Raw genomic sequence first — 23,360 nt, 5'->3', positions numbered from 1 at the left:
GGGCTGGGAGCCTCCTCTCTGGGGGACGCACTCGAGATCCCATGGCACAACATGAGAGTTTACGCCTTCCCGCCTCTTCCTCTGGTTCATCAAGCAATTTGGAAGTTGAAGAGTTCTGTCAACTGTTCGCTTCTACTGATAGCTCCGTGGTGGCCGGCCAGGTTTTGGTTCTCAGAACTTCAACACCTGTCGGTGTGTCCGCCGATCAGGTTACCATTAACTCCCGATCTTCTTCACCAAGGGGAACAGCAGATGTGGCAGCCCTCCCCACAATCGCTCAGCTTGGCGGCATGGTGCCTGAGTTCAGGTCTTTAGAGCATCTGAATTTGTCTGCGGATAACACGCGTATTATCCTGGCAGCCAGAAAACCCTCGACCAGATCTCAGTACAAGAGTAAATGGCTCAGGTTCTGTCATTGGTGTCTAGAGAAGAAATTGGATCCAAGGGGGGCCACGGTTGACACGGTGTTGTCCTTCGTGTCCTCCCTAGCAGAGTCAGAGGTTCATGTTCTGTCATGCAGGACTTACCTTTCAGCGGTCTCCGCTTATCTTTCTACGGATCCGTGTTCGTTTTCTCTGACTAACCCAGTGGTAAAGAGGCATTTTGCTGGTTTAACACGCCTTTACCCTCCAGTTCGTAATCCGCACCCGCCATGGGACCTGAATAATGTTCTGATGGCGCTGTGCCATAAACCCTTTGAGCCAATGGCTACGGTGGACCTCAAGTACTTGTCTTGTAAAGTGTCCTTTTTGGTCGCCGTCACATCGGCAAGGAGAGTGAGTGAGCTCCAGGCATTGTCGGTGGAGCATCCTTTCTTGGTCTTTCACAAGGACAAGGTAGTTCTTCGAACTAATCCGGCTTTTCTGCCGAAGGTAGTGACCGAATTCTATTTGAATCAATCGATCTTCCTACTGGTCTTTTTTCCGAACCCCGCCTCTGAGGCAGAGAGGGTTCTACACTGTCTTGATGTCCGAAAAGCTCTTAAGTTCTACCTGGACAGGACTTCCGAGCTTAGAAGTTCTTCTCAACTTTTTGTGACTTTCGGCAACCATCAAGGCAAGCAGGCGTCTAAGGCAACTATTTCTAGGTGGATTGCTGCCTGCATCATGGAGTCTTTCACTATCCAAAAGCTGAAACCTCCTAAAGGTATTCATGCACACCTGGTGCGGGGCAAGGCAGCTGCAGTTGCTTTTCAGAAGTATGTTCCCTGGGAGTCCATCGCTAGGGCAGCTACTTGGGCCTCTCCATCTGCTTTCTGTAAGCATTACTGCCTCGATATGAGTTATAGAGCTGATGCTCAGTTTGGTCAGGCTCTGCTGAAGAACCTTTTTCAGTAAGGGGTATTTCCATCCACCCGTAGTTCCTGTAAGGAGTGCTTGGGAATCTCCCACAAGTATGGAGGAAAGGGGACGGGACGTAGGAGTATTACCAGGTTACTCACCGTAGTGACCACCTTACTCCTAGTCCATAGTCCCCTTTCCTCCATATGCCCGCCCGCCCGCCGTCCCCTCTAATAAGGTTCCTCTGTTATTAGTAATGGGTCTCTGACCTGGCAAAGAAAAGGACTGAGGGGGGATGCGCGGGGCGGAGCCAAGGTGGGTGGGGTTACGGCCGCGTGCCGGGCCCCGCGCAGGAAAGAGAGGAAGGACACATTTTTGGAAAAATGTGGATGCTTTTTACAAAGTGCTCCGGTCCCGTCCCACAGGACGGAAAGATGTCCCACAAGTATGGAGGAAAGGGGACTATGGACTAGGAGTAAGGTGGTCACTACGGTGAGTAACCTGGTAATTCTCATCTAGTACTTTCTACATTGCCTTTTAAACCATTCCCTGCACTAGGCCTGTAAGGAAACATTTTCCAATGTGGCTGTCATGGCAGATTTGTGCCAAAAACACTGCCCCCTTCTGCAACGACCCTGCATTTCTAGGGCAAACCTGTTGCACAAACCGTTATCTGCATTCCCTGTGTTACTAGCAGACATGTGGCTGGGAAGCATAGACCATCTCTTCATTAGGGATCGAGCAGCCAGAGAATGCAGGGGCAGAGCTGAGCCCAGGGGGACTGGCTTTACACTCAAAAGCCAAGCATGAGCCGAGCTGCCCAAAACCCCATATCCAGCTACCAACCTCCCACAGCTCAAGACCAAACATACCAACGGTTTATAGTCATAATGTCGAAAAAAAAATGTCGACAGACAAAAATGTCGAAAAAAAAATGTCGAAAATAATAATGTCGACATCCTATACTTATAATGTAAAAAGTCATTTTTTCGAAAAAAAAATGTCGACATTTTTTTTTTGACATTATGACTATAAACCCTTAAAACTATCAACACCTCACCCAACACCCCCCTGCCACCCCCCCCCCACACCTCCCAACCACCCTTTCACCCCTCATACTCAACACATACCAATTATTTATTTATTTATTTATTTATTCAATAAATAAATAACCTAAAAAAGGATCATTTACTATGGGGGGGTCCCCCCCCAACCCCCCCTCACCCAACACCCCCCTGCCACCCCCCCACACCCCCCCAACCACCCTTTCACCCCTCATACTCAACACATACCAATTATTTATTTATTTATTTATTTATTCGATAATTAAATAAATAAAAATTGTATTTACTATGGGGGGGTCCCCCCCCAACCCCCCCTCACCCAACACCCCCCTGCCACCCCCCCACACCCCCCAACCACCCCTCATACTCAACACATCATATATATATTTATTTATTTATTTATGCATACACTAAATTAAATTTCGAAAAAATATCGAAAAATGTCGACATTTTTGTTTGTCGACATTATTGTTTTTCGACATTAATTTGTCGACATTTTGACTGTCGACATTATTGATGTCGACATTATGACTGCACACCCATACCAACATCTCCAATTCCATTGGTGAGATTGTAGTCAAGTCCTGTAAACCTGTATTTATGATTTGTAATGGGGACGTCAAGGACTGCAAATCCCAGCAGAATGCAAAGAAAAAAATGGACTGTACACGCAATGAGCGATGGTTTTTGTTAAGTGGTGGGATTGGGCGGCCTGCTCCACAGAACAGTGCTCCTGGGAGCCTCATTCACCACTTGACATATCACTCTAATGGGATTCTGAAAGAGGGGGAAGATAGAGGAGTCAGCCTAACTTCCTGTGCTGCTGTTGCAGAGGAGGCGTGGCTGGATGTTTGACAGCTGGAGGAAGTGCAATGGAGCTGCTGCACTGGACAGTGTGATCTTCCGCTCTGAGCAAGGCAGATGGGGGTGATGACGGGCACTGTCTGCAGTAGGCATTCGCAATTGCAGCCAACAATGGCAAAGCCTTGTGTGGCAGGATCAGTCACAATGATTTTGTTAGTGGTGAGGCAGTCTGAAACTGCTAGGTATAGACACTGTTTTGTGCCTTGGTCTGAGGTTCGGTTTTAGTAGAGGCAGTAGTTGCAAGACTGGGGTTGGGATGGATGAGTGGGTTGGTGCTTTAGATCATCATTGGCACCAACCACTTGCAATGCTGGCTTGTTGGCATCTTGGTTGCCTTACTTTCTTCCATCTTGGCTCATTGGTCTCTCATACAGCTACGTCTCGTTCCCTTTCCTCCATACTTTTGGGATATTCTGTCCATCGGGACAGCACCGGAGCAATTTTGAAGCATCAAAAATAAATAGTTTTTGTCCTTTTATTTTTACCCGTGGCCACCATATGTTATAGTAGCCCTGCCTTCCTGAACTCCGCCCCTCGCATCACTCTTCAGTCCTTTTCTCTGCACGGTCGGGTTCGGACGCACTTGCATCATAGACAACATTTCTTTTTTATCCGCTTGTCCTTCATCTTCCTGTTCCGGCTCCACTGTTTTCTTTACTCCGCCTATGCCGGAGCGTCTCGTATTCGTGTCTTTTTCTTCGTGCAAACTTTCGTTTAGCGAGGGCGAATCCCCATTCTCTCTGTCTGGAGTGCTTGGGCCCGGAACATCGGTAGGACTCTTGCTTCTACTGTGACTCACTCTCTGTCCGGGCACTTCAGCATTGGCTCGTCTGGTGGGAGGAAGTGTTCCAGCGGATTCCTCCTCCACATTTACAGCAGTTCATCGACAAAAAGAGGAAGTGTCCAGTAAGTTACTTCTTTTTTAGGGCACCCCAGCCAGGGAACTCCTTCCCGGGGTCTTCTGTTTCCGGGAGGGGCCCACGTGGCTCTGGTGCGAGGGATCTCCCTGAGGTGTCCCGAAAAGCACAGAACCTGGATTCCAGAGTTTGTTCTGAAGCCCCCCTGTGAAGGATCTGTCAAGACCAGATATTCATCCGAGGTTCCCCAGCTGGGGGGCTAAGGTTAAGCCCAACATTTCTGGGGCTGTTTTGACCAGGGTCTTTCCTGAGGTTTCCAGGTCTGGCACTAAATGTACTGAGCCTAGTCTCGAGGTTTCCTGTACAGTGACTAAAGGCACCAGGGTTATCCCTGAGGATCCCAGACTAGGGGCTATATTTTAAAAGATAGAGGGGTCTTCTCCTACGAGTGCTCTGGCTACGGGGGGTGACCCTAAGCCTTCCCACAAACAATCTTGTGGTCAAACCAATACTACTGAGGGGGCACAGAAGCAGGGCAAAGGCCCTAACTCTTAATGTACGGACCTTGTTGAGGTTCCCTCATCGAGGGCTAATTCTTCTACAGATTCCAATGGAGCTCCAAAGTGCTCTAGGTCTGCCAGTACCGGCTCTGCCGAGGTTCTCTGTCACAAGGCTAAAATGGATAAAAAAGCCCCTGGAACTCCTGTGGTGACAATTGTCTCACTGACACCTGTGACCAAGTTACCTCAGGCAATGACAAAATGGCGGTTCAACCAAAGTGTCTGAGACAGCCATTTTAACAAGCTCTTTCACACCAACTTTCTCATCGGCTGGTGCAGAGGGGCCTATATTTTGGGTCGAGCAGCATGTTCCACAAAATGTGGACAATAGGGATCCTTTCCGCCCTCCAATGGATTGGCATGCTTGGTTTCCGCTGCCACAGTCTCGTTCCTGCCTGTATCTGCTCCCTTAGTCTATGCGGATCCAGTTGGTGGAGGGCCATCCTGGCAACCAGCCTTTATATAATCCTGGGGGTATGCCCCACCAGAGCGCCCTCTTTCCACTCCTGTGCCTAGACCACCTTCTGAGGACGCGTACTTTGGCAAATTCCAGGCCCTTATCCACTCTAACCCGATGAAGGCATACTTTAAGGATCCATTCAAAGAAATGTATCCTAAGTCTCTCGAGCTGCAGCCTTCTCCTACAACCCCTCGGATTTCGGTAATGCCGCCTTTCTCCTTTTCTGGTGGGGCCCCCTCCTACACTGCCACCACTGCCTCCACTTTCACCTGTGCTTAAGATGCCCGTTGCACAGTCAAGTACGCCCACAGGGTCGGAGGTACCACATGCTGCAGATCTGTTTTCTGTTCCCGCCACAGCTAACGAAGACCAAGCAGACCAGGATAGCGAGGACCTGCCCCACTCTGTCAGAGCCTTTCATGACCGGGTCGTGAATATGATGGTGTTGCTGGATATTCCGAAACCAGAGCCGCCGGCTCCACAATAAGGTTTTCAGGCGCCTTAAATCTTTCGACACAGGAGCGCACATGTCTTTTCCTTCAAAAGGATGTGGTAGCTGAAGCCAGCAACGTCCGGGGGAAAAACCCCATTCCGGGCAGTGCGTAAATAGGAAAATAACGCTCGCTACAAGCTACACTCGTCGGAATACATACCCTTGACTGCATGTCCACTCCCCTCATTAACGGTGGTGGCAGCAGCTACGCTCCAGTCCAAGCCGTTGGCAACATCCTCTACGGCTGCCTCTCCGGTCCTGTCCAAAGAGGACAAACTTCTCGACACCGTTGGGGTGGGGGGAAGTATTTTCCTATTCTGCTCTTCAGCTGCGTCAGGCAAATAACAAAGTCATCCTGGCACCTGCAAATCTCAAGCTGCGGAATAAGCTTTCTGAATTTTAGGAATGTATCCCTCCAGACAAGCTGGATGATTTAAAAGGAGGACTATCCGATACCAGAGTGCTAGCTCAGGACCTACAGGAGGCAGTGTCCCATCTTTTAGACACTTCTGCTCGGGGCGCTATGGTTGGAGTAGAAATCTCCCATCAATCGTGGTTGCATGCTGCAAAGTTCTCGAAGGAGGTTCAAGACAATGTACTTGATCTTTCCTTCAAAGGTAAACAGCTGTTCTACTCCTCCACTGATGAGGAACTCAATAAAACAAAGGCAAGCATGCAAACAGCAAAATCTTTGTCAGTCCTTGCCAAACCCTCAGTTAAAGCAGCCTAAACGCAGAGGTCGGGGGGACCCAGACAAGGTTCTTCTCAGGCTTGAGAATTCCAGGAGCGCCGTGCATGCCGGGCAGAAGGTTCCTCTGGTGGGCCTGGCTGCAAGCAGCAAAGGCAAAGTGTCCAGTTTTTCTCTCGTCATCAGCCTCCTCTTCGGCAACAGGTGGTCTTGCTGCTGAAAAACCATCTAAATGTTGTTTTTCATCAGTCTCGTGAGACTCCGGTGGGAGGACGAATTTCGTCTCAACTTTAGGCCTGGCGGACCATCTTTTTTTTTTTTTTTTTTTTTTTTATGGTTAATAAAATCAACCTTTCAAATATCAAAAAATAGCACAATATCAAAACACTACAATTCATAAAAGATTTACAGTTTGTTCATTCACTACAGTTAAAATTCAGAATTTAGTGCCTCACAGTCACACTAACTATGGGTGTACACTAAATATTTCATCCAAAAATCGCACAATTGCTATTTTGGTCCTTAGGGCAGTTGCTGAAAAGATACAATGCCATAGGTTCTTATTAATATGTGCATTTTGGTCTTCAAAGAAATTTCCAAAGCATTTTTGGCGAATAGTGGCTAAGTTTGTACAAAACACTAAACAATGCTCCAGCGTTTCTCTTTTGTCAATAACCTTAAAAAAACGACATACATTTTCTGATTGCATAATTTGATTTCTTCGTGCCTGAACATCTAATGTCGGCCAAAGGTTCAACCGAAAACGGAGAAACTTCTGACGAGTCTTTGAGCAAGGAAATTTGGCCAAATAGTCAGACATTGTTCTACATTGCTTGTGCCCAAATAGCGCTCGATCAAAATCTTTGTAGTTGAGGCATTTATTTTGGGTCAGAATCCAATCGTGTTGCTGAACTTTCATTTTGGCACGAGCTTCATTGTTCAAAAGTAACTCCAAATCAACTGAGGCATCAGACATTGCATTCATAGTAAAAGTACACCATTGTTTGGAAAAGGCCTGATTTTGTTCTAAAAGATGACAGGCCACCTTTCCCAAAATGTCTGATCGCTCTAAGGATAATAGACATTTACGGAAAAAGGCACAATATTTCCAAATTACGAATGAAAACATTGAAAGAGATCCCAATTCAATCGAATCAATGGTAAGGGTGTGCACGCGGGCAGATGTAGTACTTGTTTCCAGAACAAGGATTCAATTCTATCCCACCACTCCACAGATTTAGGACTACGAGCCTCAGACCCATAGGTCAAGATTGGCGTCACCTTCTGAAGAAAGAAGGTGAGAATATGTTTACACGTGAATTTGCCAAATTTGGCCATAAGTATCTTTGCTTGCGCAATTAAGGACCGTAATTTGCCCAGGATCTCTGTGTCAGGGTCAATACTTGGTAAGGTATCCACTATATAGGTGCCCAGATACTTATAGTTGGATACCTGTTCTAATGGAACATTGTGTAATCGCCAACAAAAGGTTTTAACTTTACACTTTTCATGCCTCTTACAAACCATTATTTGGGTTTTATTAGTATTAATTGTCAAATGATTAATGTCTACATATATTTCAAGGCTATGCAAAAGTTTCTGCAGACCTGTATGGGACCATCTCATCAGACCGATTGGTTTTATCCCTCGTCCAAGCTGGCTTTCATTTGCCTCTCTCTCAAACCCCAACCTCCTCTGCAGACGTGGTCGCCCTCCCTCAGAGCCGAGGTACAGAAACTTCTGGGTGTTAGGGCGGTGGAACCTGTTCCCTTACTGGCAAGGGAGGGCTATTACTCCCAACTGTTTACAGTGCCCAAACCCAACCAGGCTGGCCTGTGCACTATCCTCGACCTCTCCAACCTCAATCCTTTACTACCTCAAGAGAAATTAAAGATGATCATGCCCAGACAGTGATGGTCCTCTCTCTGGAACGGCAATTGGATCAGTGTGGTAGATCGTCAGGACGCTTACATACATATCCTGATCTGGGGCCAACATTGGAAATACCTTCGGTTTACTGTGCGAACGGAACATTTCCAGCATCGTCTGCTGCCATTTGGTCTCATCTTGGCAGCGCGTCTCTTTACGAAGATGATGGCAGTCATCGCAGCATTACTCAGACTGCAGGGAGTTCATGTATATCCATATTTGTACGATTGGCTTCTGCGGAGTCCTTGCCCACAGTCTACAATGGCTAATCCTCAGTCAATCCTCCAGCTCTTGTTCCAACTGGGGCTGTTGGTGAACTGGCAGAAATAGTCTTTGACAGTTGCTCAATACCTGAATTTTCTAGGTTTCCGTTGGGATACTGTCAGTGCCAGAGTTTTCCTAACGGAGGACAGAGTTGCGGATTTATTGGCCATGTGCCAGCTTTTCCTTCGAATCCTCCCACATGTCGGCCTGGTGGTTCCAGAGACTCCTGGGCTTGATTTTCTTCATGCATGTTAGCCCTACCCCTTGCGAGACTAAAGATGAGACTCACCCAGCTTGCTCTTAGGGACTGCTGGTCCCAGTCCCAGGCTGTGGGCCAGGACTCCAAAATGATTCCGATCCCATCTCCTTGATGGCAAATCTTCAATGGTGGGCATCTGCCAGCATCCTTTCTGTGGGAACCTCCTTGTAGGTGCCCTGCTCACCGGTTATGGTTTTTTGCTACAGACTCCTCCCTCCTAGGATGGGGTGGGGGCGATGCCGAGTCACCTCGAGGTATTCAGATCTGTGGACGCCCCAGGACAGAATGTCTCATATCAATTACCTAGAACTCCTGGTAGTTTTTCTAGCATTAAAAACTTTCCAGCCCTCTATCAACAACATAGTGGTGCAAATTTGCACTGACAATTCTGTAACAATGTTCTACATAAACAAGCAGCGGGGCACCGGCTCCCCTCCTCTGGTGGATCTTGCTATCCAGATTTGGAATTGGGCAGTCCAGCACAGATCAATGTTGCGGCAGATTCCCTGAGCCACCAGTCTGTGGCGAGTTAAGAGTGGGAGATGAACAGCGATGTTCCTACCAAGATTATCCAGCAATGAGGTTCTCCAACGGTGGTCCTCTTTGCGCCGGCAACAAACAGGAAACTGCCTCTTTATGCTTCCAGGGACGGTCTGGGAGCATCTTCCGTGGGGGATGCCCTTGAGATTCCTCAGGACAACATGAAGGCTTATGCTTTCCTGCCTTTTCCATTGATTCATCTGTCGCTCTGGAAACCCGGGAGCATTTCCAACTGCACTCTCCTCTTCATAGCTCCTTGGAGGCCAGCCAGATTCTGGTTTTTGGAGCTGCAGCACCTCTCTATATGCAACCCGTGCAGGTTGCCACAGATTCCTGACCTCCTCCACCAGAGCAATCACCAGGTGTGGCACCCCTCCCCACAATCCTTACATCTTGGCGGCCTGGTACCTGAGTTCAGGTCCATAGCACAGTTTAATCTTTCAGGGGATAATATGCACATAATTCAGGTGGCATATAAGCCTTCTATGAGTGCTCAGTTTAAAAGTAAATGGCTTCGGTTTTTTCATTGGCGTCTAGCTAAACAGCTTGATCCTCGACTGGCTTCTATTGACTGTGTCTTGCCCTTTATATCAGACCTTGCAGCCTCTGGCATTCACGCCTTATCATGCAGAAGATATCTATCAGCCATTGCAGCTTATCTGTCTACAGACAGTTGCTGTTTTTCACTGGTAAACCCAGTAATCAAGAGGCACTTCGCAGGTCTTCTTGATCGCTTTCCGCTGGTCAGAGCCCTTCACTAGATGGGATCTGAACGTGTTCCTCCCTGCTTTGTGTCACAAGCCATTTGAACCTATGGCCACTAATCAGCTCAAGTTCCTTTCTTGGAAAGTCTCCTCCTTGATTGCTGTAACATCTTCAAGAAGAATAAGTGAGTTTCAAGCACTCAAACATCCGTGCCCAACTTTCCACAAGGATAAAGTTGTGCTTCGTAATCATCCTTCCAAAAATTGCCTGGGAGCTCCACATAAATCAATCTATATTCTTGCCGGTTTTCTTTCAGAATCTGGTCTCCGATGCAGAAAGTGTTCTTCATAACCTAGATGTCAGACGAACTCTGAAGTTTTACCTCAACAGAACAAGCAAACTTAGTTCTTCATAACTCTTTGTTACTTTTGGTGACCCAAAAGGGAAACTGGCTTCGAAATCATCCATTTCATGCTGGATTGCTTCATGCTCTCGGAGGCTTACACAATGCAAGGCCTTACGCCCCCAAAGGGCGTTCATGCACATTTGGTCCGTGGCAAAGCGGCCACTGTTGCCTTCCAGAAATATGTCCCTTGGGTGTCCATAGCCAAGGCTGCTACGTGGGCTTCCCCTTTGGCTTTTTGCAGACACTATTGTCTTGACCTGAGCTCCCGGGCTGATGCCCAGTTTGGGCAGGCAGTTCTTAAGAACCTGTTTCAGTAAGGGAAATTTCCAGCCTCCCATTTTCTTTGGTCGGTGCTTGTGAATCTCCCAAAAGTATGGAGGAAAGGGGACAAGACGTAGGAGATTAACAAAGTTACTCATTGTAGTGACTCCCTTACTCCTAGTCCATAGGGCCCTTTCTTCCATATGCCCACCCGCTGTCCCCTCTAATAAGTATCCTCTATTTTGCTAAGGGAACTTTGACTTTGGCGATGGAAAAGGACTGAAGGGTGATGCACGGGGTGGAGCTCAGGAATGCCGGGCTACAGTTGTATGTGGTGGCCCCGACAAAACAAATTCCTTTTGATGCTTCAAAGTACTCCGGTCTGGTCCCGATGGACGGAATGTCCCAAAAGTATGGAGGAAAGGGGACTATGGACTATGAGTAAGGTAGTCACTACGGTGAGTAATTTTATTTTCCCCAGCTCACTTTCTCCTCCCTCTTTTGCTTGGGTGGAGTGGTGCAGTGATGTCATGAACTTCTTCTTCCCCTTGGAGAGCTTCCCTTCCGCCACCTGTTTGCTCCCCCTTTGCTCCCTGCGGGTTTCTTTCATTGGCACTCTATCAAAACATACTTTCCAACATGCTATTTAACTACCATTGAACCAACTGTGTTGTTACAGTAATAGAGGTGACTGCGGTACCTCAGGATACTAAGGGGGTTGCTTTTGCTCTCCTGTATCTTGCTTCCTTTGTCTTTAATGAACCACAGACTTTGCGTTATTCTGGAAAATTGTATCTGGTATGTTCTTCGCTGCCTGATTTTCCTTCTAGTTCTCCTTGACTTTTATGAAGCATGTATACTGCTCTGTGGGTTCCCAACCTGGTGTTTGTGTTGTGAGCGACAGACGGCATTAGTTGGGCTTCTAGTTTCACCATGGACGTTTTTACTAGTTATACCCTGTATAGTTAGAACTTCTGTTCTATTGTTGTATCAGTGCATAGAGGTCGCTTGCAAGGCATACATGGGCTATTTTGCGGAGGGGGTGGTAGGAGAGTTAATATCGAGATCATTGACATTTTCTTGTCAAAGATTATTTAATGGATGTCCAATTTTGAATGATTAGACCTGCCTAGGCGAAGTCGGAGGCATTGATGCACCTAGCAACACTTGAATATTTCCCTACAGCCTTTTGCCAGAGGGACAAAGCAGGCTTTGAGAGCTCTTTCACCGGCATGAATTCCAGCTACTGATGTTAGGCTCATGGTTAAAGAATGGAAGGAATTGCAGAAAATGTTTACCATAACAAATGCAGTTGAAGCGCTTGACCAGTTCACATCAAATGAGAATACATTGCTCCCTTGCCACCTTAGTGCCCTGATCCGAGTGTCATTGTTACATGCACTCACTTCTGTAAGTGGCCACGTGAGCAAATCCTGTCTGTTAAGGTGAATGATAGCAAATAATGAATGAGCGGGACAATTACTTGAGAAATCTCTGAAGTACTGAGGAAGAGCGCCCAGAACTCCTCCAGGGAATGAAGCGGCACGCTACTCACACCCCCTCCATCAGCTTTACCACATGTCTGGGGTTTTAGTGACTCGAAAGGGAGATCCACTGTAGACTTCAGACCCTTCTCATCTCGTTCGCCTCCCCTCCCCTGACACACTCAGAAGGAATAGTTTGATGGAGCAACTGTGCAACCCGCTGTATTTGCTCTGGAAAGGAGTTTCATGAATACATGCTCCAAGATTATGCAAATGGTTGTAACAGCGCCTTGATGCCTTTGGGTATAGTGTGCTTTATAAATGAAAATAAATGAATACATAAATGAATAGTGGATGCATTATTGTGGCTCAGGTGAGCAACACTGCTCACTGATGCTCACTCTTGGTGCAGTCGTTGACTATGTGGGGTTGGGCTCCAGTGATTGGCAGCGTTTCGTGTTTTCATTCTGTTAAGTACCTTAATTAGGTCAGTTCACGGAGTGTTGAGAAGGGAGAAAGTCCACAAGCATAAAGGCATGACTTGCTCTTCAACTGTGTAGGAATTGCACGGCTGCCGGTTGTGCAGCAGGTGGCCTTGTACTTATGCTATTTAGCTATTTGTAGCTGAACGCAAGCCTCCGAATCGTCTGTGCTGCCTTGTCGTCACGTATTCTCGTGTGGGCACAACTTTTGAAGGGAGAAATGGCCTTCAGGCGATGGGTGAAAAGGGCTAGTGATGGGACTGTGAGAAAACGATGCTTTCTTTTAGGTGCTGCTGGCGTTCTCTTGGGACCAATCGGACACATAGAATTACTGCCTCACAACACCAATTCTCATTACCTGTCATTAACCCTCCCACCCTTAACTCGCCACCCCTCTGTAAGCACTGACCACAGAGCAGCCACTTCCATAAATCAACCCATCTCCTGACATTGCATCCGACCTTCGTCTCTGTTTCAGCCCAAGAGGGAAGACTGTAACGTCCAGAGCTGTTTGCATTTGGTGTTCTGTTTGCCCTGGTAAAAGCGGGCCTTCGCTGGAGGAACTTCAGGGGCGGGGCTTGCTCGTTCGAGGGCATTGAGCATATTCATTGGAGCAGGTTTGTAGTAGTGTCAAGTGTAAGTGTCGACGTAAATTTAGAACACAGTGAAACTGGGAACACTTGCAAAACTGTTTCACTCCCCTGTTGCCTATGTGATGAGCAGTCATGCATTGCTTCTCACCATCCAACCAAAAGGTGAAAACATGCACTATCTTTCCACCGTGGTTTGCTTGCCCTTCTTCACAAATCAAGTGCTTTGCAAATTGTTAGTACAGTTTTATTTCTGACAAGCTTATTAAGAGAAAGTCCTTCTTTGACTGCACTTCCTGTGCTCCCTCTCTGGCACTACTGTATAATAGTAAAATAGAAGGGCTCCTGGTTGAGACCCTATTCTGCCCAGGAGAGCTCTCTAGTTAGTACACAAGTGAAAAGGGTCAAGTCTTGCCTAAATGAAGATCCCCATAGACTCATTAATATATCATAGTATTCATATCTGTTTCTTCAACAATTCTTTTATATTCAAAGAAAGACCTATTGGTCTGTGAGCACACATACAACTTAGAACAAGTTATTTCTGGCTGGACATGGACAGCGTACATGTTCATTGTAAGCAATACATATTCGAGAAAGTGGTTTCAAATTTGTTGCTACAAAATGACATTACATGCATAACCACCTACTGTTATAAAGAACAGAGGTTAACACAATTCATACAATAAATAAAACAACAAATGAAACAGTGTGCATACATGGCACATAAAGAATAGAGAGGTCTACGCAGGTGTGTTTTGGCCCTAGTGGGCTACTGAGTTAGCCTCTCTTGTACGGGCCTTCATCAGGACGACAGGGGGGGAATTGTGGAGAGAGCTGGTTCGGTAAGTGTGCTACCGTGCTCTGGCGAGTGGCTCTGCACGGTTCAAGTTTTTAATGGTGGGTGGAGTTCTAAGTTTTGTTAGAGGTACTCCTGGATAGACTTCATGTTATCAATACTTGAAGTGCAATCTGTGCTCATCACAGTCAGATATTCATTCTGTAGTGGCGGCGCGTGAGTCCACAGCGGATTGAACAGCTTATAATGTCTGTGCTGGTTGTAATGCCCAAAATGGTTATGGGTTACTGGAAAACAGCAAGTCCACTATCAGGAAGCTGTTGTAGCCGCGGCCTGATCCGTCTGGAGGGTGTCTGGTTGTTGGAGAGATAGTGCAGCAGCCGTGCGGCAGTCTGGGATCTGCAAAAAATCACCAGTCAGACGCATCTGTCCCCATGGGGGGGGGGAAGTAAAGCATAGATGATCAGTGCAGCAAATTGCCCTCGTCCTCGAGTACAAGAAAACTGAGGTCCTTATGGCGACACTCGTGCATTTCTTTTTGTACTAGGTGGCCTCTTATTCAGCATAGGGCACCCTAGCTGATGGACTTTGGCCCTCTGACGATCTCTATGGAGGAATGTCCGCATTCTGCATAGCCTAGCGAGCACAACGGTGATGACGCATGCAGCGTTTTCGTGTACTCTCCTATGTGTATGATCGTCCCGTGATGTCTGTTCTCATTTGATGGTAGGACTGGTCTCGGATTCCCCGAGGCAAGGGATGAACTATAGTGCTCCTGGCGAAAAGTGGATAACCCTGAATGTGTGTGTTCCTACAACAACACAATGATTCACAAGCCCTTTGTAGCAGGTTTAGACTGTGTTACAAGAAATGTTTGTACTGGCCTTCCGAAAGCGCACTCGCTTGGTGGGGAAGGGGGAAGGGTGCTGCCTGTCAGCAGTCTTTGCCCAGGTAGCAGAGTAGGACAGACACTGCACTTTGTGCTCTGGGAAGGGATTTTGGGCTGTAATTCCTGTAACCTATTCCTCCAGCGAAGCCCCGCGTTCTGTGTTCTTGCGTGTATTTGCCAGAACTGTTTCTTTGCCCTGACTCACTTCTTTGTGTAACAGGAGGCAGATTCAAGAAGGAGATTGTAGTAGATGGACAAAGCTACCTACTTCTGATCAGAGATGAAGGAGGCCCTCCCGAGGCACAGGTGAGTATTGCATCTGAAGAGCCAAGGCTGCCACGCCTTCACTTTGGGGTTTGGGGGTGGATAGAGGAGGCGTGTTGAAATTCTGGTGTGCAATTAAGCACCCAGGGCCGGTCCTCGGATTTGCGGGGCTTAGTGCAGCAAATTAAGTGTGGGCCCCTTAATTTGCATTTCATAACATCACACAAAGTGACATCACAAGATAATGACCACTACGTATGTAGGCAGCTGCGAAAACATGGTGCCAAAAAATATATATATATTCTGAGTAGTAAATTTGCAATAACTGCCCTAGCAAAGTAGAAAAGGTGCCCAACCATGTATAATGAAATATTCCAAAGAAAACAAAATCCAAACATGAGACGTGCGCTTTAATGGCACTTTTATGTGTTCGTGTGAGTAAGCGTCTGTATTGGGAACATGATATGATCTGATATGTTATTTATAACGCGCTTAATACCCATGACAACCTGGTGTGTAATCCTAGTAGCTGAACACTTGATCAAGAAAACCTTTTTAATGCTGGCCTCAAAAACACAGAACCAGGGTTGCGTCTACCCGTTAAAAAGAAAAAGTTGGTAAACACTGTCCACCCACATGTATCGACTTGTGCCCTGAAAATCAGTCCAGGGCCAGAACCAGAGAACATCTACCCTCCAGTCTCTAGGATGACAACCTCTTGTCACATCCTTGGTAAATAATCATGGCTCACTTGCATGCTTCATATATAATGTGAGGAAAATGTTTCATTCTACTTAAATGCTTTTTGGCTTCGTAAATATAAACACGTGGAAATGAGGCAAATAGCTAACAGTTTTGTGTGGTATGTTTAATTGTGCTGGAGAAAGGCGCAGATTTTAGGCAGCTAACTGCCGCTTTGCATGTGATTTCTAAATAAAAATGCCCCTTTGCAGTTCTTAACACAATGGTCTCTTAAATAGGTGTCTCTGAGTGGGCGGATCTCTCCTCTTCCCTCCTGGTCTCCACCACTCAATTCTTCCTTCTTGGAGACTTCAACATCCACCTGGATGCTTCCTGTCCTTCCTCTGGACTCTTTCGCGACCTCTGCGACTCTCTATCCTCCCTTCTGCCCTGACTCACTCTGCAGGGAACACTCTTGATGTTCTGATCTCTACAGACCTTCCCCTTTTTATCCCTCTCACCACGCCACTCTCCTTGAGTGATCGCTTTCTCCTTTCCTCCCTGCTCACTCTCTCCACCCCTCAGGCCAAGCCAATTCCAGCACTGCAACCTACCTTCTCGGTTATCCGACCCATGAAGCGTGCGTCAGTTGAGGCTTTCGCTGCCACTTCCTCACCACATTTGACTGACATACACCCTGAGACAGCCCTCTCCATACTCCACTCTGCTATATCCGATACTCACAATGTTCTTGCCCCTGTCATGAGGATTCGCTTGAAGCCCAATTCCAAGTGCAACTCCTGGTACGACTTCGACCTCGCCACGCTTAAACACATGTGCAGGGTGGCTGAGAGGAAATGGTGTGCTTCCGGCACATCCTCTGACAAACTGGCCTGTCGCCTGCTCCAAAGGCAATACCGGCTCTGTCCGCACCAAGGAGAGAGCCTACATCAAAGTCTGCGTCTCTGCGGCATCGAACAACTCGGCCAAACTTTTTTAAATCTGCAAGGAGCTGGCCAATCCTGCTGCAGTCTCTACCTCTCCTGTCCCCTCCAGGCCCTCTGCACGGCCCTGACTTCTCATTTCATCTCTAAAACAAAGCCATCCTGTCCTCTCTCTCTTCCTCACCCCCTGTCCCCTCTATTCCTTGCTCTTCCCCTGGCCCTTCTTTGCCCGCCTCTCCTCCCTCCTTCTTTGCCTTTCCCTTGTTCTCCCCAGACAAGATTTCTATACAAGTCTGATCTATGAAAGTCTTGTCAAAACGGGTCCACCCCTGTTCCTCCAAAACCATCAAGAACCACATTGACACCTTGACCCCCCTCCGCTGGCTGACTTCTGCAACCACTCCGTCACTTGTGTCATCCCTTCCCCCCGAAGCACTCCTTTGTGCACCCTCTTCTTCAGAAACCGACTACCGACCCCTCCTACCCAGCTAATTATCGCCCAATCTCCATCACTCCGTTACTGGGCAAACCCCTGGAAAGGCTGGCCATCTCCCACCTTACTCTCCACACTGAATCTGTTGGTTGTCTCCATGACCATCCGTCTGGCTTCAGAGCTGCTAGAAGCACAAACTGTTCTCCTGAACATCAATGAAGACCGGCTCTCCAACCTCGATTCCAACACCCCCTGTGTCCTCATATTACTTGATCTCTCTTCTGCCTTTGACACAGTCAACCATGCCATCCTGCTCAACCGTCTCTGTGTTAACCTGGGTATCACCGATCAGGCCCTGGCTTGGCTGATCTCTTTCGTCTCTGATTGACCCGCCAAGGTCCAACTTGGGTCCATCCTCTTCTCTATTTCTACCTGTGGTGTTCCCCAGGGGTCTAACCTCTCTCCCTGGCTGTTCAACCAATACCTGACACTTCTTGCCCACAGCATTGCCGCGCTCTGCCCCAACTTTCAGTGCTATGCTGATGACGCTCAACTCATTTTCAGGCTCCCTTCTGCCACTTCTTCTCCTTTCGCTCACCTCTGACTGTCTATCTGCTATCCAGAAGTGGTGTGCCACCAATGATCTCTGCCTTAATGCCAGTAAGACCCAGATTATCCTCTTCTGCACACCTGCTCCCTCCTTTCCTGTCACTCTTTGGCCGGCCCCTCTTGGCCCTCTTCCTGCTGCCACCTGTGAGGATAAAAACCTTGGTCATCTTCGACTCCACACACTCCTTCTCTCCTCACTTCACTGATGTCTCTAAGAAGACACTACCAGCTGCACCTCCCCAGAGGTATTCTTCCTTCCCTCTCCTTCCCACAGAAGCTCACTGTCTCCAGAGCTCTAGTTCTCTTTAGGCTGGACTACTGCAACAGCCTCTTTCTAAATCTGCCTGCTTCTACTCTCTGCAACTCATCCACAACAGGACTGTGAGACTGGTCCTTGGCCTCAAGCCCAGGGATCGTATCTCTCCAGGACTGAAATCTCTGCACTGGCTCCGTGTGGCTGCGAGGATTAAGTTCAAGGCCCTCTGCATTGTCCACATGGCCTTTTGGGTCCTGGGGCCCTCAATACCTCCAACTCTCTCTTCCTAAATATCTTCCTTCTCGAGCTCTTCGCTCATCCGCCTCCAACTCGCTCAGGTTCAGTCTCGTCTCCAAGCAGCGAGTTGGTGGCAGATCTTTCTTCGGCTGGGGACTCCCTCTGGAACAGCCTCACTGCCTCTCTGAAACGTGAGGAGAACCATCTCCTATTCCGGAAGCACCTCAAGTCCTTCCTCTTTGCTTCTGCTTTCTCTCCTTCTCTCCCTTGCTGAACTCCTGACTGAAACTGCACTGGTCACCTGGCTACGCTCTGATCTCGGGCCTAGGTCTCCTCCCCTGCCAGTTGCACCCCTGCACTGTTACCCTGGCATCCCCCGCACTTTGGGACTGTTTTTTGTATCCCTACAGCCCCCTACCAGCACTTGCCACCAGCTGGCCGCACTTTACTTATTGCTCATTTATTCTGTTTATTTTACTGTCGTTCCCATGTACTGCACCGCGTCTTCGCCCCACCCTTTTCCCATTTCCCCCTTCCCCTGCGCAATCTCAATGTCACCTGGCCTAGTAAGATAGTTCTCGCTCTTCCCTCTGTTCCCCCTCCGTTGCCGCGTCACACCTTGAAACACTTGTGTATAAGCACGTTATAAATGCCATATCATATCAATAGTAAATTGCACCCACTTTAATCACTCTGTTATAAGAAAAACAGTGATCAGCAGTGTTTAAGAGGCTCCTGGCGCCTATTGTGCCTCTGTGAGGGAGTTTGTTTCTCCAGATTAGCAGCAGGAGGTTGACACCAGAAGAAACAAAAGGGAGCCAAACGTAGAGGTAGTCGCTTTAAATTTACCTGTCATCATGCAGGCTGCAGCGTGTGCTGCCCGTGTGCTCAGAGTGCACTGCAGCGAGCTTAGGTACGCTGAGCACACAGCCCACGCTGCATCTGCATCCTCGGCACGAGGCCCTAGCAAGCGCAAGCCCAATTGCAGCCGCACATGCTGCTCACGCCTAGCGCCGGCGTGTAAGCACCTATCTAACTGCCAGCTGCAAAGTTATTGTTTTCAGTGACCTGACTCCCCTTGGCATCAGCAGCACACAATTAAGTTGGTCCCTTGCTATCTTCTTTCTCATTCACAGTATTTCCTAGTAAAAGTGTCAACAAAAAAGATTCTCTAGGGTAACAGATGTCAGTGAAGTGGAGGAGCTTGAATTTTGAATGAGGGGCACCCTACACACAAAAAACTCTAGCACTCTAAGTGACATCGCTGCTAAAGCAGCCGACCAGTATTCTGTCCCATAGTTTCTAAAGAGCCTGTAGCTTGGATGAAGTTTTACTTTAATCCAATTTAATTATTATTGTAGCAGTAGAGCTTGGAGGGATGGGGGTCTATGTGTTGTATTCTTTATCGGCGCACAACCAAATTATGGGCCCAAGTAGAAGCAGTGGGTGCATAACAGTGGTAATGCTTTGTTTTTAACATGACATTACGTTCTGTAATGTCACATGTCAAATCACAAAACGTGTTAAAACTAAACTGTTCCTGGTGCTGCCTGTAATGTGGATTAAGGAGTGTGCAGGTGAAATGTTGGCGAAGGGATGCACTAACCATTGAGGAATGTGGATAGAGAAACATTGCTTAAGGCCCTCTGCTGACGCACTGTTTACATTTCAGTGTCATGATGTATTTTTATGTAATCTCTTTTGGTGCATGAGAAAAAAAGGTGATCAAGTTAGTGGCAAGTATCAGATGAGAGCAATAACTGTAGTCTGCTCACCTCCACTTGCCTTGTCTGCTATGCCCCACAATAGCACTTTCTTCTTTCCACCATAACAGCACACTATACATTTCTCCCATAATAGCGCTATTAACCCATCATATTTTGGCTTTGCTCATAAAACATCCCCTGATTTGACTATACGATCGCCTTCCCCCATGATAACAGCCATGCTTCCCTCCTAATTACACCGCAGCCCCATAATCACGCCCTCTGCTTCTTCTGCATTATAGTTGCTTCTCCCGAATAACATCCGACTTGCTGCACAAAAATGATGCTATCACGCCATATCGGCACGTGCTTCCCCCATGACCATGCCTTCCACCGCCCCATGATGGCCATGCTTTCTACCTCCCCCATCACAGTTTCTGCTTCCCTACAATGGCACCCATGATTTCCCCCCATAGCACAATCTGCCTTCCCAATAAATAACATATTCTGCTTTCCACATATTAACACCTTTTTCTTCCCCCACAATAACATTTTCTTCACCCAAGGTAAACCACCTTCTTAGTTCCCCATATTACCACTGTCTGCTTCACCGTAATAGCACCCCCTCATGCTCCCCCAAAGCAACGCCTTCAGCTTCCCGCAAAATAAAGTCATCTTCTGCCGTGGGCTTCCCCATAATGAGACCTTCCTGTTTCGTCCCACCGCCCCCCCCCCCCGCCCCTCCGCTCGTGCCCTCCGGTAGTTTCTTCCACCACAAGGCAGCGTCGGCCTGTGCTGAGCATAACCTGTTGTTGTTTTTCTTTTGCGGTGCTGAAGTTCGCCATGTGGGTGGATGCAGTCATATTCGTCTTCAGCTTGGAGGATGAGAACAGCTTCCAGACCGTCTATCACTACTACAGCCGGATGGTCAATTACCGCAATACAAGCGAGATCCCCACCGTCCTCGTAGGAACGCAGGGTAAGTGCCATGTGATACCACCGCCGGTCTCCAGGACCTAGATCGGGAGATAGGATTGGTCTCTAGGGCAGAGAATGCTTTGTTTTTGAGGGTGTATGTAGATAGATATTTTGAGAGTTGATTTTTGCTGAGTGGTAATGACTACAGAAATGCGGTCCCTCCAGTAGTGTTAATTCTAATGTTGCTGACACGGCTTACTTGCACATCTGCATGCAACGAATCCTAGCCATGTAGCCATGCTGGACACAGGGCTTCTCGTTTCCTTCCTGGAGATGCCGAAAAAACAGTGGGGTCTCCTACAATTGTTCTCCTTCAAGTCATTAGGACACCTATTTCAAAGAATGTACAACGTTTCTACGTTAATGTTAAGGAGAACTTATCTCTGCCATAGGTTACTAACACACTCCCTATAGTAGGCATTGGCACAGGCCCATTTTTTATATGTGATCTTATGCTGGAAACAAAGTAAAATAGTTTTGTAGTGTTCGTGTTGCAACACAAAGTAGCTCAAATAATTCTTTTGGGCCACTTTGACAGCTGGGTGTCTATTTACCCTTTGCATCACACCTACGGAACCCCCCTTTCAGCACACTCCTGCAAAGAAGTATCACTAGCGCCCTATTTTCCTAACGAACTGTAGTGTGACTGGCAGAAAGTGCTTTGTACCCCTGGGGTAGCTTTTCTTGGCTAGTTCATTCCGGTTTAGGTGTTACAATTTTGAAGGAAAGAAAGTGGAACGTTTATTAGAGGACGGACCCTCATTCTGAAATAAGGAGCAGTTTTATGCATCTTCCCCTGCTTCCATCACTGCAAAGTGTAAAACAGTGCAATTTAGCTACTCCTCACTAAGAGCGTGTATAGCACACCACGAGTGAGCCCCATGTGTCCTCCTTCAAGCAGTGCTTCCTTCGCTTCCTCCCCAGCTTTAGTACCATCCCATCCTCGCAGGTGTAGACCCCGATCAGCCCCTGCTTTCGCCCCTCTCTTACACAACCTACAAGCACAGCAGATACTCCAGCATCTGGGCCGAGGTGTTTACAACAATAGTGGCATACTCTGCTTAGGGTCAAAATTTGCCAATAAATGGTGCACAATGGTGCCGATTTACACCCCAATCCCCCTTACACTTAGCACTGCTCGTCCGCTACAACTGCACTAGCAATAGCATATAGCACTATGTGGCAGAACAGTGTCAGTGCAGCAGTAGTATGACTCTCATGCCTACAGTAATAGTGCAATGCTGGGTTTACAAACAAGGGCCTGAAGGATTCTAGATGTCCATCACTTTTGGTTTTCTGAGGGGTTCAAAGTAGGAACCCCTCTTTGTTGAGCCAGAGCTATGCGACCTATGCATTTGAGGAACGGTGGTAGGAGTGGTGCTTCTCTCTGAATGGAGTGGGTTCAGACTGAAGTGAATTGCTCATTCCCTGCTCATCTCTTTTGCCTCTTGCAGATGCCATCAGCTCCAGTAATCCACGGGTGATCGATGATGGTCGAGCCAGGAAGATGTCCAACGACTTAAAGCGCTGCACTTACTATGAGACCTGTGCAACATATGGCCTGAATGTGGAGCGAGTCTTTCAGGATGGTAAGAGCCCCGATGCTGACTCCCGCCCCCCCCACCCCGCTAGGAGACACGGTGCTAAAATAGTTACCTTGGTGGCTTGTGGAGGCTGTGCATGCAGAGAGTTGGATCAGTGAAAGAATAACTGAAGCAGCATACATCCGAGATGCATTGACAGCCAGAAAGTAAATCTATTCTTTGAGAATGTAAAAGAGGGAAACCTGGCCCATTGACCGGCAGCTTCTTAAGGATAGTTCGCTACTTGTCATGTGATTAAAGTGAGACGATTAACTTTTCAGAATTTATGATTAAAATACCGGTCATTTTTACCGTCTTTTGCACTATACTTTTATTTTTTTGGCCAGTCCTGTTGATTGGGTGGAAAAGCCTATTTATGAAACGTACAAGGAAACATGCTGAAAAATGTCCCCCATCCAAACATAAATTAGCCATACCTGTTTCTTACCATCATACCTTCTCACGCCCAGTGGTGCTCAGTGCTTATATGGAAGATGAGGTGTGGCAGGGTAATTTGCATGACCTGCATTTATACGCATGATACATTATTTCTTGACGTGAGAATTATCACTCGCCAATGGCTATTGACGACTTCAGATGTGTGGCCTAGGTGTTTGTTCTAGGTCTTATACACTTCTGGGAAAGGTTTACATTTTAATTGTGAGGAGCTCTAAGCATGATTGTTGGTAATCTTTGAGAAATGTATGCCCCCATACCAGCCGCGTTCCAACGAGTCCATTTGGACCAAGGAAGACTTCCAACAGTAGGTCCATAAGGCCTACCCTTATCCACATT

At 47.5% G+C, this 23,360-nt stretch overlaps 1 protein-coding gene across 4 annotated transcripts in view; it reads left to right on the top strand.

Moving 5' to 3' along the window:
* The window catches only part of AGAP1 (ArfGAP with GTPase domain, ankyrin repeat and PH domain 1), a 1,778,872-nt gene that overhangs the window by 781,028 nt on the left and 974,484 nt on the right, over nucleotides 1-23,360 (top strand). For all 4 annotated transcript variants that reach the window (XM_069615994.1, XM_069615993.1, XM_069615991.1 and 1 more), the window contains exons 4-6: nucleotides 15,095-15,180; nucleotides 20,842-20,983; nucleotides 22,437-22,571. In XM_069615994.1, the coding sequence (XP_069472095.1) occupies nucleotides 15,095-15,180; nucleotides 20,842-20,983; nucleotides 22,437-22,571 (363 nt within the window). The remainder of the gene's footprint in view (nucleotides 1-15,094; nucleotides 15,181-20,841; nucleotides 20,984-22,436; nucleotides 22,572-23,360) is intronic.

This window comes from Ambystoma mexicanum, chromosome 9 (genome assembly GCF_040938575.1).
Source record: "Ambystoma mexicanum isolate Mex_15411 chromosome 9, UKY_AmexF1_1, whole genome shotgun sequence".
NCBI lineage: Eukaryota > Metazoa > Chordata > Amphibia > Caudata > Ambystomatidae > Ambystoma > Ambystoma mexicanum.
The sequence above is the reverse complement of the archived record's forward strand: the minus strand, read 5'-3'. Positions and strand labels throughout refer to the sequence as shown.